Source organism: Molothrus ater, chromosome Z, assembly GCF_012460135.2.
Source record: "Molothrus ater isolate BHLD 08-10-18 breed brown headed cowbird chromosome Z, BPBGC_Mater_1.1, whole genome shotgun sequence".
Taxonomy (NCBI): Eukaryota; Metazoa; Chordata; class Aves; order Passeriformes; family Icteridae; genus Molothrus; species Molothrus ater.
In genome coordinates this window covers 17,844,250-17,858,920 of record NC_050511.2, presented here as the reverse complement: position 1 = coordinate 17,858,920, position 14,671 = coordinate 17,844,250, and the positions used below count along the sequence as shown (strand labels likewise).

The following is a 14,671-nucleotide window of genomic DNA, read 5'->3' as shown; positions in this document are numbered from 1 at the left end:
AATTTTCTGCATTATTCTTGGAAGATTCTTAACTACTTCCAACTTCAAAGTAATTATGTAAATAACATTTAATAATGTGTACTCATTCCTTAGCAAGTCAGAATAAACCACATCACTTGGAGAAACTGGCTGATAAATGCACTCTTCTGGTGCTTTGTTCCCACTGTCGGCTTTAAAAAAAAAGGGCACTACATTTCTGAAAAAGGTGTAAGACTACTAGTGACTATTTTCCTGTATTGTTCCCTTCCCTTCCTCCACATTAAAATAGCTTTCCAATTCATATCAAAGCATCCAAGGAGCAGTTTCATTTTATAAAAAATGTCAAGGTTCCAAAGCTGTTTCCAAATTTAGGCTTCACATTTAAGTAACTAAATCTGTATTTCAGATGTATTCAAAACCAACCTTTACTTTCAGCATAAGCAATTCTAGTTAAAGATGGCAGAGTAAAGAAAAAAGAAGAGAAGAGCCATTTCTTTCCAGAGAACATATAAATCAAATACTAACATGAGAAATTCAGAACTATTAAAAATGTAACTAAAAATTAAAAATTATTTTTAAAAAATTGTGTAACTAAAATGAGGTTTCTTTTCTGTGTGAACATTTAGACAAAAGTTCTATCAACCTAGAAAACAGCAATACAAGACAACATGTTTTAAAACTCCAGTATTAAAAACCTAAAAAAACCAACAAAACAAAACCAAATCACTGAATAAGGGATATGACAGTTATTTTGGGAGGAAGTTCACAGTAAAAATGGGACTACAATGAATAAGAATCCAACTGGATATAAAAAACAAACAAACAAACAAAAACAAACCAAGAGGAATTTGCTAGTTTGAAGTTTTGGTATGGTTTCTGAGCCTTTTTCAAGTACCAGCAAGTACTTAAGGCAAAGGTGAGGCCCAGCTCATTTAATCCATTTTTGATTTGATGAAGCCAAACTCATCCAGAACCGATTTCTGTAAATCTTTATATCCATAATTATGTTAAAGTATCTTCAGAAAGTAAAAATCTAAATTGCACAGTTCAAAAGAGTATTTATCCTTGTGCTTTATTATTTAATTCCTTCTGAAGCAAATTCCTCACTCTTTGTATTAGACTCATTTGACCAATCTACAGATTTTAAAGTGACTTCGTGCATTTGCCAGCAGCCATAACTGACTTTATTCAAAATTAATGAAAGAAAATTAGTGAAATTAGTGAAAGAAAAATGGAGAGCTAATTATATTCAAGAAAATTAAGACTTATTTGGAAAGATGAGATTGTCCCATCTGCCTTAGTAAAGTTTTCCTTTAAGTTTCATGGGTGTTTTTTGCACAATCATAGGTGAAATCTCAGTCTTGTGTTGTCCGTATTTCCATAATCTGCTGAAAGATTTAATATCAGAATCCATACAAAAAATCAGTATAGCTTAAGCCCCAATGTTGTTTTTTAAAGCAACATATTTAAAACATAGGAAACACAAACTAGGACTTGAAGAGATAGTAATGGAAATCATAAAAATATGGGAAATAAAAGCCCAAGATTTCACTGAACCAACTTAAGAAAGGATAAATTATGCCACTTGTTGTAGAGGAAGTACCTTTCACTCAAAGGCGATAAGTAACAACAACTAAACCTGAATTCCCTGAGGTGCTACCAAGAAACTCATGAGCACTGATTCAGCACATGAAATGGTAAAGCAGCAACAAATTAAAGCAGAATACCAAGAACTCTGAGCATCGGGCAGCTTTATGAGTTAAGAGTTCCACTTGTGATTACCCCATTGTGCTATGACTTCTCTAAAAGGACTTTCAGCTTCAGTTGCAACAATGTGGCACAGTAATAATTCTATCCCAGAATTTGCCTGATTATTCCAATTTCATAATCCCATTTAATTTTATTTACTTTTCTACACCATGTAAGGTTTTTTTCCTTTAAAGGGAAAAAAAAAAGTGGAGGAAAGATGGCTATACCTCTTACAACTAGAAAGTTGTATGGCTCCAGTTTAATGGCATATTCACATACTCAGAGTTCAAAAGGACTCACATAAAATCAACGCGTGATCTTAAAAGTTTCACCACCACCACTGAAACACATTTGCAATATGCTCATTTTACAGCCAAAAGAATACTATTCTGAAAGACCTTTACAAGACAAATGCCTAAGAAAAAGAGAACAAAAAAGCATTTTCTAAAACATGTAGATAACTTATTAAATTTGAATTTAAAATATTCAAAGATCAGGCAAATATCACACTAATTTTATTTCTTACCATGAAAACTTGCATGTCAGCAGCAGCGTCTCAAATATGGGACAGTAACTGGCTTTCCCAGTCTCACTTCTTTAAGGAGGTGTGCAAGTGCTTTTCAAATCATTATGAAACCACAATAATATATAAAAGTCTAGAAATAAAAACAAGTTTCCAGGACACACACACTAGTGTAACTATAGCTGGGGGAAAGTCTGCATGTGAAATTGTGACTTGCTAATGGACTGTTTATGGAAATACTTTTCTCAACAAGTTAATCTTTTACTAGGTACTGGAATGACCTGACTGTGAACTAGAAGCTGAAGACTCATGTCACCCATTGAATTAATTGCTACATTAAAATGTCAGGCAACCTGGGACAAGCAAAGGGTGACAGAGCCCCAAGCCCATGCAAACATCAGAAAGAAAACACACCTTTGAAATGTTTTGAACAAGGCTGACCGCAGCCCAGAACCAGTGAAGGACACACTGTCACGTAATCCTGTCCTGGAAAACCAGAAGGCATTTGCACAGTCAGCCTCAGGAACGCTCAGATGTGCAACACAAACTGTATCACTCTGAACAGTCTCCACAGGGAAGGTCACCACTTTCAGAAGACAGACTTCCCATACTTGCTTAGTATGTCTGGGTTAAGCATTAGCTAGCCAGTCATGCACCTACACAAAATTATAAACAAGCTGCTATATGAATATGGAAGAGCAGAGTTCTCAATGCTTACTCCTTGGCTGCCTACTCACAACAACTGAAAGACCAATGCAGTTACACAGAAAGGGTTAAGAATTTTAAATCCTGTCATTATAGATTATTTTAGCAAGTGCAAATAAGTATACAGTAGCCCAACAAACCCTTATCAAAAGTCACCATGGTAAGAACTAACCACTTCCCTTGTGAGAGCCAGCTTCATCCCCTCCCAGTTATAAAAACATGCCATTTATTTGAACATGGAAAGGGAGTAACAGTGCTAGACCCATATTGTCTCATTTCCTATTTCCTTTTAAGTATCAAAATGCAGGTCTTTTCACAATGAGATTCAGAAATGCAATGAAGCATACATTGGGCCTTCAGGAGATAAAGTGAAATGCTCGTTCTCTAAAATGAACTTAATGGGAGAAAAAGAACAAGAGCGTTTTTTCCTCCCCCAAAGTGGTTATAAAGAAACATATGGAAAGATTGGACAGACTGACAGTAAAAAAAAATGCCAAAACCATGCCCAATAATAACTACACCAAAAAACTTTGCATAATTTTTCGTGCTTTCAAGCAAAATTCAGTAGTTTAAAAATATTAATAGCACAAAATCCATATGCCTATTCTGTACCTCCACCAAACGAGAAATTTATTTGTCACCATGTCTGATGCACAAATATTTTGAGTGTTCTCAACCAGAGATCAACTGACAATATGAAAAAAGAGCCTTCCTAAGGCATTAGCTCTCATAATACAAGCTGTGTTCTCCCCACAGAGGGGAGACACAACACAGTTGGTCCTAAGTAGCATCATCAGTTGAGCTCTTTTGCATAGATGACATGTCACATTTCTGAAAATGCTGCTGTAGTATAAATCAGTCCTGCATCTGGTTTTGGCTTTGTTCTAATCCAGTTTGCCTGCTTACTAGTTGTGCAAATCAGAGCTTTAGCACTTTTGGCTCTATGATCAGAAAAACTTAATATAGCTTTTGTGCCAATGTTAACCAGAGAAGGTAAATTTCTTCAGTAGTCTTTCCCCTCACAAACATTAATGGAACAGACCTGAATTATTTCCCAATAAGCTGGATGAAACAAACTGAGTATTTTTTTAAAATCTTAAGTCTAACTATTCATAGCTACAGGTCCTAGGCACATTAAAGAAACAGTCACCATCTTGATTTGACCACCTGCACCATTGTATCCTTTCAATCCAGGTTTTAATCATGACAAACCCATGAGTTTTAGATATTTAACAAATCAGTATGCACCAAAAATCAGCATAGCCTAGGCAAAAGCAACTTAAGTGCGCTAATTAAAACACACACTTCTATGTAGAGGTTCTGTTACAGCCAGGAGGTCTTGCAGTTTGTAGCACATAATACATAACCAGATGTTGCATCCTTCTTTTTCCTCGCAAAGTTCTACAGAGGTACCGAGTGCCTGAAGCATCGGAGGCAATCCAGCTTGCTAACTTTACAAGTCCTAGAAAAAGTTTTATGTAGCTGCATGCCACAAGGTGCAGAGAACTTACCTAGCCACTGTGAGTACAACAGATATGGTAGCTTCATCCTGCTGCCAGGTGCTACACAGAGCTGATAAGCAGAGAAAGCTCACTCAGAACACTGACAGAGTCATGTGTAACTCCAAGGTGGGCATAATGGTAAATTCAGGCACCGATTTTCCTCTGAAGAGGAATTTATGTTTTGAACAAACCCCACACTAGTTAGTCACGTACTTAGTGATAAACTGCTTTATTTCAGGCTAAGGTACCAATATTACAAATATGGTTGATACACATAAAGTGAACACTTGCACACAAAGAATACCAATAAAGCCTTATAAGGCTCCACCACTGTTTAAGGTTTTTCCTAGAGGCTCATTCCCAAAATTAAAATCTGTGGTTTTGTCTAAGTTCTAGCTATTTAGGTCACAACTACTTATGCACATGCAAGTATGTTAAATACAGTTGAAATACTAATGCATACAGCTAAGCTGCTTCCTGGGAAGAAATACTTTCAAAAAATTATGTCAAATAAGAAAAAGTGAAAGACCTATTTTGATGAAGCTCCTATGGAACTCTGTCTACATGACAGAAACTGGCAGATTTCCTACTAGTTCCCCTTGCTAGTTCCTCAACAGTCTACCCGGTAGGCTGAAAAGAAGCCAAAAATCTAAAAGTTCTGGCTGTGCTCTGCCCTGCAGTCTTGATTCCCAGGGTCTACAAGCGGCTTGCCCTGGCATTGGACCTCTATTCTCATTTGCAGTCAATTTTAAAATAAAGGAATGCAGCTCATATGCAGCTGATTTCAAAGTGTCAAATCAATTCTCTTCTCCACTTGGCTTTGCTGGGCATCATAGCTAGCAGCAGCAGAACTGTAAAACTCTGCCACAAACATGCAACTCAGAGCAGGTCAGAACAAGCTAACAGTAGAGCATACTAATTTACTGCTGAGACACCAGGGAGAATTAAATACTTCAGCACATTTACCGGGACAAGATGGTTTACTGTTGTACCTGAACATGCTGGAACTTAACCACACGCTTAAAAGACAAATCTTACAATACAGTAGCACTGTTCTGCTTACCATACATACACTTAACTTTTCATAAAAGAGCTACTAATCTATACTTCAGAGTTTTCAATATAAATAAGAATTTCAAGATCAAGTATAACTTGTGAGTTAACAAGTGAGTTTAGAAAGATGAACAGTAAGCAGTTTCATTAGTTTACTACCATAGTTTACCATAGTTCATAGTTTCAATAGTTTACCACCATACTCAGCTTGGTTAAAGACACTATTTTTCTGAGAACTGCCACTTTTCACAAAGGTTTGTGACATTATTATTGAACTGTATCCCAAAGAGCAATAGCCAAGGAAACTTACTGGCACTGTTTTATTTGCAAGAGACAGTAAACATTTGAATGAGATGTCATCAAGACCTTTTTCAAGGACATGACAGCGGGCAATGTTCAGACCAAACCTTTCCAACAATTTTTTTTTTCTTCAGAAAGGGAAGTCCATCTTCTACTGTAGAAAAGAGACATGATTTGCAGACAGTCTAGGAGTCTGCAAATCCTGACTTCTCTCCTTTTGTGGAATAAAAAAACCCCTCAGACTGAGAAATTCTTTTTGGCTAAAATAATAAGCATTTCTCAGGTACAGGAAACACTTGACTTTTTTTATATTATACTCCGGTACTTTCTAAGCCCTTTTCCTATATTTTCCATTCCTAAGAGAGTCAACTTGGAGTCACTGGGCTTTGAAGTATCTATACAAGAAAAAAGCATTCTCTTTCAGGATTGAATCCTTTGCTACCAGCAATATAGCAGAAATGAGTGACAAAAGTAACCACATTGAACAGAGGATGCTGGCATGCAGCATAAGCCAAAGGCAATGAGCAAGCACAAATCTCCCAGGTCAAACACTTTGCCAACCCACACCTTTTCTCACTCAGCTTGACGAGTGTATCAGTATATGCTGCTTTACAATGCTGAACACATCCTTACATGAAAATACCTTACAACTTTGAAAAGATGGAATAGCTTAATCGCAAATATTTATTGCTTTATTATGTGCCCTCTCACCACAAAAAAGGGCACTCAGTCTGCATGGTAATCTTCACAGTAAGAGAAACCAAGCAGATCCAACTTTTCCATGTTGGTTTGGCATAAGGTATTTCTAAAATGACAACACTGAAGGCCACCTACATTGCTCTCTGCCAGAACTCTGCATGGCTTCAGGCATCTAATTTTATACCTTCTTGTCCACAAGGCTGGAGGGGAGTGAAGCGGGAAGCTTCTTCTCCCTCTTCTTGTACTACTGGCTTAAAGCAAATGCAGAACAATCTGCATGTCCTTAAGATCTCTCTTCCATGTACCCCTGCTCTTCCTCCCAAGAGCCTCTGGGAAGGGTAAGAAACATGCAGTTGCAACTCAGTAAATTCTTCTCCAGGGAACAAACTAACTTTTAGTTAATTTTAGGAAGATGTTTGAGGAAGTGTGTAAACAAGGCTGTGTGGAGCAGAACGTATGAGGCCACCAGTCCAAGCCCTAACCTTGGAGGTTCAAAGAGAAAGCAAGTGATCCTGGTTACTGTGACCCTGCCAGAAACCAGGACCCACCCCCAGCAGGCAGATACTGAAAAGCTCGGCTGCATTTAGTGGGCATTTTAGAAATAGTTTCCACACCATGGAAAATCTAATAAAAACCCCAAAGCCCTTGCACTTTCTACAGGCTGGGACATTCGATTTGCCTGCAGAGATCAGGAGACCGACTGTAATAAGCTGTTCATTACAAATCAACGAAGAACTTACAGTTAAAAACCCCAAAAATCAATGGTAATTCTATCTTTACAGGAGAAGCCATTTTATGGATCAATATAGAGGCATTACTGAAATATCTTTTTAAAAATAAACTTATGTATATTAGTACAGTTTTAAGAATAACTTCATCCAGCTCCACACAAAAACTAACTCTTCACTCTTCCATTTCAAGTATGAAGTGTGAAAGAACTTTACTCAACTACAGAAGCCATTTCATATGTTTTATTTATATGAATAATCTAACAAAATAATAGGCAAAACAGGTCCTTAATATGAAAGTTAAGTTATCCCAAGTTTTTAAGAATACATTAACACTGTCTCAGCAAGCTTCCATGCTAATCAAAACTGCAATAATTTCTTACATAAAGCAAAGAAAACTGTAATCCTGTAGCCTAGAGTTCTGTAGAGGCATTTCCTTTCGTGAAATAACAAACATCTCAGATCTTTACTTATGGAAAGATTTAAGACACTAATTATAGATGCAATGCTAAAGTTAAAACCTGCAATCAGAGAAAAAAGATTGAAAAGACTGTTAATATCAGACCTTGCAACTCCACCGTCTAAACCAATGAAAGAAGAAACCAAAAAATAAACAAAAAAAAAGATAAACAGAAAAACTGTCACTGACTACACAAGAATTTTCGAACTATATATTCAGCAACCAGAAATTAAAAGTACAGTCATAATTCAAAGCAATAGCAATATTGTCTTAGCCATGGTGGTAAACAAACACTAGCCTGCTAGAGTGTCTTAATCTGACAAGCTCAATAAACTGTACATGAGCTGCAAGCTTCACCACACCTTTGACAGATACTTACATTTCTGTATACATCTCCAAATGCAGAGCACTTACATATTATCTGAAGGCAAAATATCATCCACTGACCTTAGAAGCCTCCTTTTTAAAGAATACTAAGAATTACTAAAATTATATTGTGCAGACATTTTATTTGCAGTAGAATGGGAGGTAATATAAACACTTTGTATTAAAAAAAAACCCTTAACTGTTTCTCAATTTGTTATGACAAATTAGGGTTAGGGTGTTTTTTCCCCTTCAGCATTTTAAATATTTAGACCAAGCTCTTTCAGCATCCAAAAGGAAAAGTCCTGGAGAGAGAAACACAATGGTTATATATTCAAAAATCATCAGGCTGCAAGATGGTATTTCAGAGAAATAACTACTGAAATGAAACACATATATGGACACCTTTGAGGGTGAACTGCCAGTTCCCAAAAGTACCTGATCATCACTGCTGACAGATGAATAAGAACTCATTTCAGTTTGCTCAAAAGCAAGATGACTGGAGGCTCAAGAAGAGGATGGGGAAGAGCTCAGAAAACAAGATGTCAGATGTGGCCAGATGTCAGTGAGGTCAAGCAGATGCAACTCACTTCCCAGCACTCTATTTCCACCTTCCATAGTGACCATGGACAAGGAGCTGCAGTACCAGGAGCAGCATGGGAAATACTAGGAAAGAACTGAAGCTGTCCAGCATAATAATCACATTAGCAGTCATTTAACTACTAATTCAAATACTAGGACAAGAGAGATGAGAGCAGACAGTATTATGCTATATTTCCATGAATGATTTGAATAGTTTACACTTCATGGACACAATGAAATATATGGAGATACTGTGAAACAAAGGTAGACTGTCTTGAATTACAGTTTAATCTCACAAATAGGAATACTCCATGGCATTTTAAGTTTAAAGAAAAAACCCCACTTTCTGCAAACATCTTAAAATATTTAATCATCACATGCTGAACACTATTTAAAAAAACAAAACTGGACATTAACAAGCCAAAAAAAAGAAGGATTGATGCCTCTATCACCTTTTATTATGACTATTTGAAAACTATTTCATCCATTTCCAGATAGAACATAAATTATTTCCAATTACAAGTTACTCTTTGGTAGCAAGTAAATAGAGCTGCTGTGTTTTCAGGACATTTTACAGCCAATAGTCAACAAAACTGATCTTCTAAAAGCACACCAACAAACAAACAACTACAACAAAATAGATCAAACAAACTCCCAAAACTCAACAAAAACAGAAAAACCAAATCCTACAATCCAAGAAACAGACAAAAAAAAGAAACCAACCAAAAACCCACAACCCCTCCCCCCACCAGCAACAAACCAAACCAAAACCCCCTCAAAACTCCAAACATACAGGAAAAAAATAGTCAAGACCAGAACACTCCAGTTCTACTTGTGCAGTGTAAGACTGGAAAGCGGAAGCAACCCTGCAGGCAATACACTCAGCCTTCGGGTAAAGATAAAAAGGGAGAGTGGCAACAGAAAGCAGCTCTCCACTTAACCACGTTCTCCTTGTCATACAGAGACAAGTAATGAAGCCCTTTAAAAGGCTTTCTGTCCACTCTGCCTTAAGAAAAAGAATGAACTGTAATTCTAGAGCTTTAAGTGAGTGAAGAGCAGATAAAAAGTAAATTAAGATGACCCTCAGGTCTCTGCAGAGAATCCTCTGAGAACACTCAGATTAGCCTTAGAAACTCAGAACTCAAACCAGATCCATCCTCTTATCACCACTTCTGCTGAAAACTAGCTTTGCAAGTTTGTTTAAAAAAACAGCTACATGGCAACGCGTAATTTGTATTTTAAACAAGCTTAAGCCAAGTTTCACCAATACTGGAAGCCAGTGAAAGCCAACAGAAGCATTCCCATAGTCATTACACCCCCAAATTCTTGTTTCTACTCCTGCCTCATGCCTCCCTGCAGCAGCATAAATCTCTGCACAGCTGCACCATTACTTTTGAAAGCGCTAGTACACTAAAAGGTCTTGTGAAGTTCAAATCCATCATACAGAAGGAAAAACTCGTCTTCAAATCTTGTGCTCTGCATGTTCAGCCTTTGGGTAAGATATGACTACACACGTCTACACACAGGTATTGCACTGAACAGACTTGGACTCCACTGAGTGACAGTAGAGACTGAACCTTTAGTATCACTAAATCCAATGAGACAGAAAGCTCCAGATTAGTTAGTTACAATCTATTTACTTTGCACAGGAACAAAGAAACTGCCATACCAGATCAGAGCATTTAAGCAGAACCTTACCACTTGCAATAACTAAGAGTGATAAAAATCAGACATGGTAGAGGGTGAGGTGACCCTCTTCCAAAAGTACTCCCAAGCCACAGAGCACAGAAGAGGTAGAAAGGCAATCTTCTCTCACCACAGTATCTGCTCAAATTGGAAGCAGAAAATTTGGTAGCTTATTTACACAGATGGTTACAAACATCAAGCATTAGAGACTTGGATAAAATACATAATTATATTTTACCTTTTCTGGGAATTGCCAAGATTAATAATAAGATATATATTTTTTACCTTAGCTACATACTGACAGAAACAGAAAAAGTTTGCATTTCAGTGACAAAAAAATCCTTGGCCATGCTGTGTGATCACTGTAGATGCTCTCCTGTTCCCACTACATCTCCCAGTGCCCTGTTAGAAGCATTCATGTCCTCCTTTGAAAGTCATCAAAGGTGCTACAAATTGATAAACAGGGCTGAAACTGATGAGCTTTTACTAACACACTTGTACATACACACAAAACTTCAGTTTTAAAGTGTGACTTTGGTTCCTGTAGCATGTGTCAAACAGCAACTGCAGAAAAATACAATATAAACATCTACAAGGCGAGCCTTGCAGCTGAACTATCTAGCACATGCCTTTTCAAACACCTAATTTTCATGGAAGTCACAAAGTATGTGGTTATAGCACACAGATGAACTGCACCATTTATTTCCTTTCATTTTTATAAAAACATGATTGCAGCAATATAAACTAATGGTGTACTTGAGAAAGTAATAAGGCATCTACACCAATTTCAGATACAAATATCACTTTAAGGTCTGGATGTTTTAAAAGCATATTGTTAAGCTCACAGAGAAGGAAGTGTTCTTTATCTCCATGGATTTCCCTCATGTGACAAGAAATCACACTACAGTTATCAATAAATTCACTATTTGGCTCTTGTTATGAACAAAAACAATATATTGACAGTAAACAATATATATGGGATAAAAGATCTGAAGTGCTTTATCATGTTCAAGCTGCAATTCCTAGGAAAACCGTTCCCTTCTTCTCTTACAGTGACATAAGATAGCTTAGACCCTTCACTGCTATAAGTGAAAACATTCACTCTACTGCCTGACGTGCAGAATGCTTGAGAGCTTGAAGGAAAAAGGTAATATTTACATCCATAATTCAAAAGCAGTCAGTTTCCCTTCTCAGGTTCATTTTGAGGCTCAAGAAGTTCTTCCAGCATAAACAGAAACAGAGAATCTATTTAAAAGGAAGTAACTGTAATACCAAAGAGACTGATAGGGGGACTTTGGAGCAAGCATAATATCTTCTAACTAATAGTAGATCCTTATAGGAAAGCACAACTAGCTGCATTCAAAGCCTGCCTGATAAAACATTCTTTAAATTATGCCTTTAAGTTTTCCTCTTAATAAATATCTGAGCAACAGCTGCCCAGGCAAATTTAATGTGTATTACTGTTACTCACATATAAATTAGGCTCTCTCCTCCAGCTGAAACAAGTCAATATTAAAGTGAGGACAGATAGATGTTTTAAATTTTTTAAGCAGCTTGATAAAGTGCTACTTGGTCTAATATCTCTTTATTGGTAATACAGCACACAGAATTACTGAGATAATGAATGAGCATTTATGGGTATTTCTGAAGGACAATCATTGTTAAAATTGTCATGTATTTTCAACTGCCCTTATAATAAACTCAAAGCAGACTCACTGAAACACTTAAGAGAAAAGCTTTTGGCATTCAGTATTTTCTAAGATTTGTTAACATTCCTAGTCAAATAGCACAAAGTGCTTACAAGTATTTTAACTTGTATACACACTCAACACAGTGATTTGGCCAAATACAGGTACCTAAAAGTAAGCAAAATTGCCCGTGTGAAAAGGAAAAAAAATCCATAGCTGCTTTGTCATTGCTGCTGTGGGACCAGCCAGCAAGGATGGATGCAGCGTTTCACCACTGATGCAACATACATTGACCTTCCTGCACCTCCAGCGTTGAGCCTGACTCCCACTTGCTATCACCATAAGACTCAGCCTCTTCAAACATATTCTCATATTTTTTTTTCTTGAAAGCCATGAAACTTGATACATTATTAATGTATTACAATATGCAGTACATTACAATATCATGACTTTATAAAAACAAAGATGGTGCTAAGAGTTTATAAAAGGACAAGGCACTCACTAAAATGTGTACATCATTACCGTTCCCCAAAACATTTACAATTTCCTGCTAATCCTTCTGTAAGTACAGAGCCATTTCTTATCTGCACAACCACACCACAACAAGTATTTTACACTGCCCTAGCAACAGGCCAAAATCCATCTGAATTGCTGAGAATACATATAAACGGGACATTGGTCTAGAAAACTGTTCTTATTACAGTACTCCTGTGGTAACTCAACCTTTAAAAAATACTCCTGAGGTTTGACTGACATAAGACACAACTAAAAGAACAGACAAGCCATATGTCCAAACAGGAATAATATATTTATAAGGTTTAAATGATGAGTCAAACTATAAGGCATCATTAAAATAGGTCAAAGGGTGTTAATACTAAGTTCTTAAACTACAGAGTACACACCAGATAAAACCTTACAAGAGATCCAGGTGAAATTGTCATCTTCACATCAAAATTACCTGGTCATACTGCAGTGTCTACACACACGTACACCAGTAAGACCCAGCAAGTACATGTTAAAGCTGAAATGTGTTCTAAAGTACTTAAACTGCTTCACTGCGGGCATAAGTTCATTTCAACCTGAATAGCTGCACACATGTTAAACGGGCAAAATAGTGGCAGATCACAAGAAAGTGGACTTATCAATTAGTACATATAGAAGGCAAATATAGGCTGCAAACACCAGGGCACTGAATACAACCACTGAAATTTTTCACCTAGACTAAGCCACGACAAAATTACTTTCTCCTAGAAAAACAGCGAGGATATTTTATGCTTCAAAGTCTTTCCTCTGCTTACTAAAAGAAATCAGTTCTGCATTATCGCGAAGCTGCGAACTAGAATCTGACTTCGGAGAAGTCGGGGGGAGGGGGGAAGGGGAAAATAAAGACATAATAAAGTCGATTACTCAGTTTTGCAGCAAAGTGCTCGGGCAGCGCCCGGGGAGCCCGCAGGGCAGGCGCTCAGCCGCCGCCCGCAGCCCGGCCCCGGCCGCGGCCCCGCGGGCAGCTCCGCGCTCGCTCGTCCCGAGCCCCAATGGCTGCTGACACATCCGGCCCCGGCCCCGCCACCGCCCCGAGCTCACACTTCAAAGCCTTTCGGGACTCCGGCCGAAGTCAAGCACAAACGCACCCCGCAGCCAGGCGGGCCGCCCCCCGCGGCTCGGCTCGGCTCCCGCGCAGCCCCGCACCGCTGACAGCTGCGGTCGGTGGGGCAGCCCGGCCCGGCCGTGCCCCTCCCTCAGCCCCGGACCAGGTGCCCCGCGGGAAGGCGGGCGAGCTCTGCTCGCCGCACCCGAGCGCTGCGCTCCGCGGCTGCTCCCGCCGCCCCCGCATCCGCTACCGGCCCGCGGCCAGGGGGGAACGGGGCGGCGGAGCCCGCCCAGAGCCCCGTCCGCAGGAACAGCCCCGACGCCGCCGCTGTCACGCAGCGCCCGCCGGGACCGACCCTTGCCCGCCTCTCCAGCCTTAGGCGCCCCTCACCTCGCGGCGGGGGACGGCTCCATCCTCCGCTCCGCGGCGGGGTCCGTCCCCGCCGGGCTCCTCGCCGGCAGCGGCTCCAGGAGCTCGGCGCAGCGGCTGGGGGAGGCAGCTGGGCTGGCGGGGCTGGAGCGCGGCGGCCCGGGCAGGTAGTGGAGCAGCAGCGTCTCGGGGGGCTCCGGCGAGGAGGAGGAGGAAGAGGAGGAGGCGGCCGGGGCGGCGGCGAGGAAGAGGGGCGCCTCCGGCAGCCGGTCCAGCTCCACGCTCCGCACTTTGCGCAGCTGCTTCCGTCTCCAGTCAGAGCGCTGTTCTCGGCTGCCGCCGCCCGCCTCCCGCAAGAGCCCCCCGGCGCTCCCGGCGACGCTCCCCGCCACCGCGCCGCTTTTCAGGCTCCCGCAGGCGGCGGCGGCGGCCGCCTCCGCGCCGCCGCCCGAGGATAATCCCGATGACGAGGCGCGATCCCCCGCCGCCGCCGCCATTTTCTCTGTCGGGTCACATCGGGCTCCCGAGCACCGGGGGCCGCCGGCGGACAGCGCGCTGCGCAAACGGCGCCGCCTGCGCAAACGGCGTAGGGCGGGGGCGGACGGAGGGCGCGGATTGGCGGCGGCGGGCGCCGGGGGCGGGGCCGCGCCCGTAGGTGCCGCGGGGCCGCGCCCCGCCCGCCCCCGCGCAGGTG

General features: G+C 40.5%; 1 protein-coding gene across 1 annotated transcript in view; it reads right to left on the bottom strand.

Moving 5' to 3' along the window:
- The window catches only part of MAP3K1 (mitogen-activated protein kinase kinase kinase 1), a 57,969-nt gene extending 43,474 nt beyond the window's left edge, over positions 1-14,495 (bottom strand). The window contains exon 1 of the mRNA XM_036403250.1: positions 13,999-14,495. Coding sequence (XP_036259143.1) covers positions 13,999-14,474 — 476 coding nt within the window. The 5' untranslated portion in view covers positions 14,475-14,495. The remainder of the gene's footprint in view (positions 1-13,998) is intronic.
- Between the last annotated feature and the right edge of the window lie 176 nt (positions 14,496-14,671).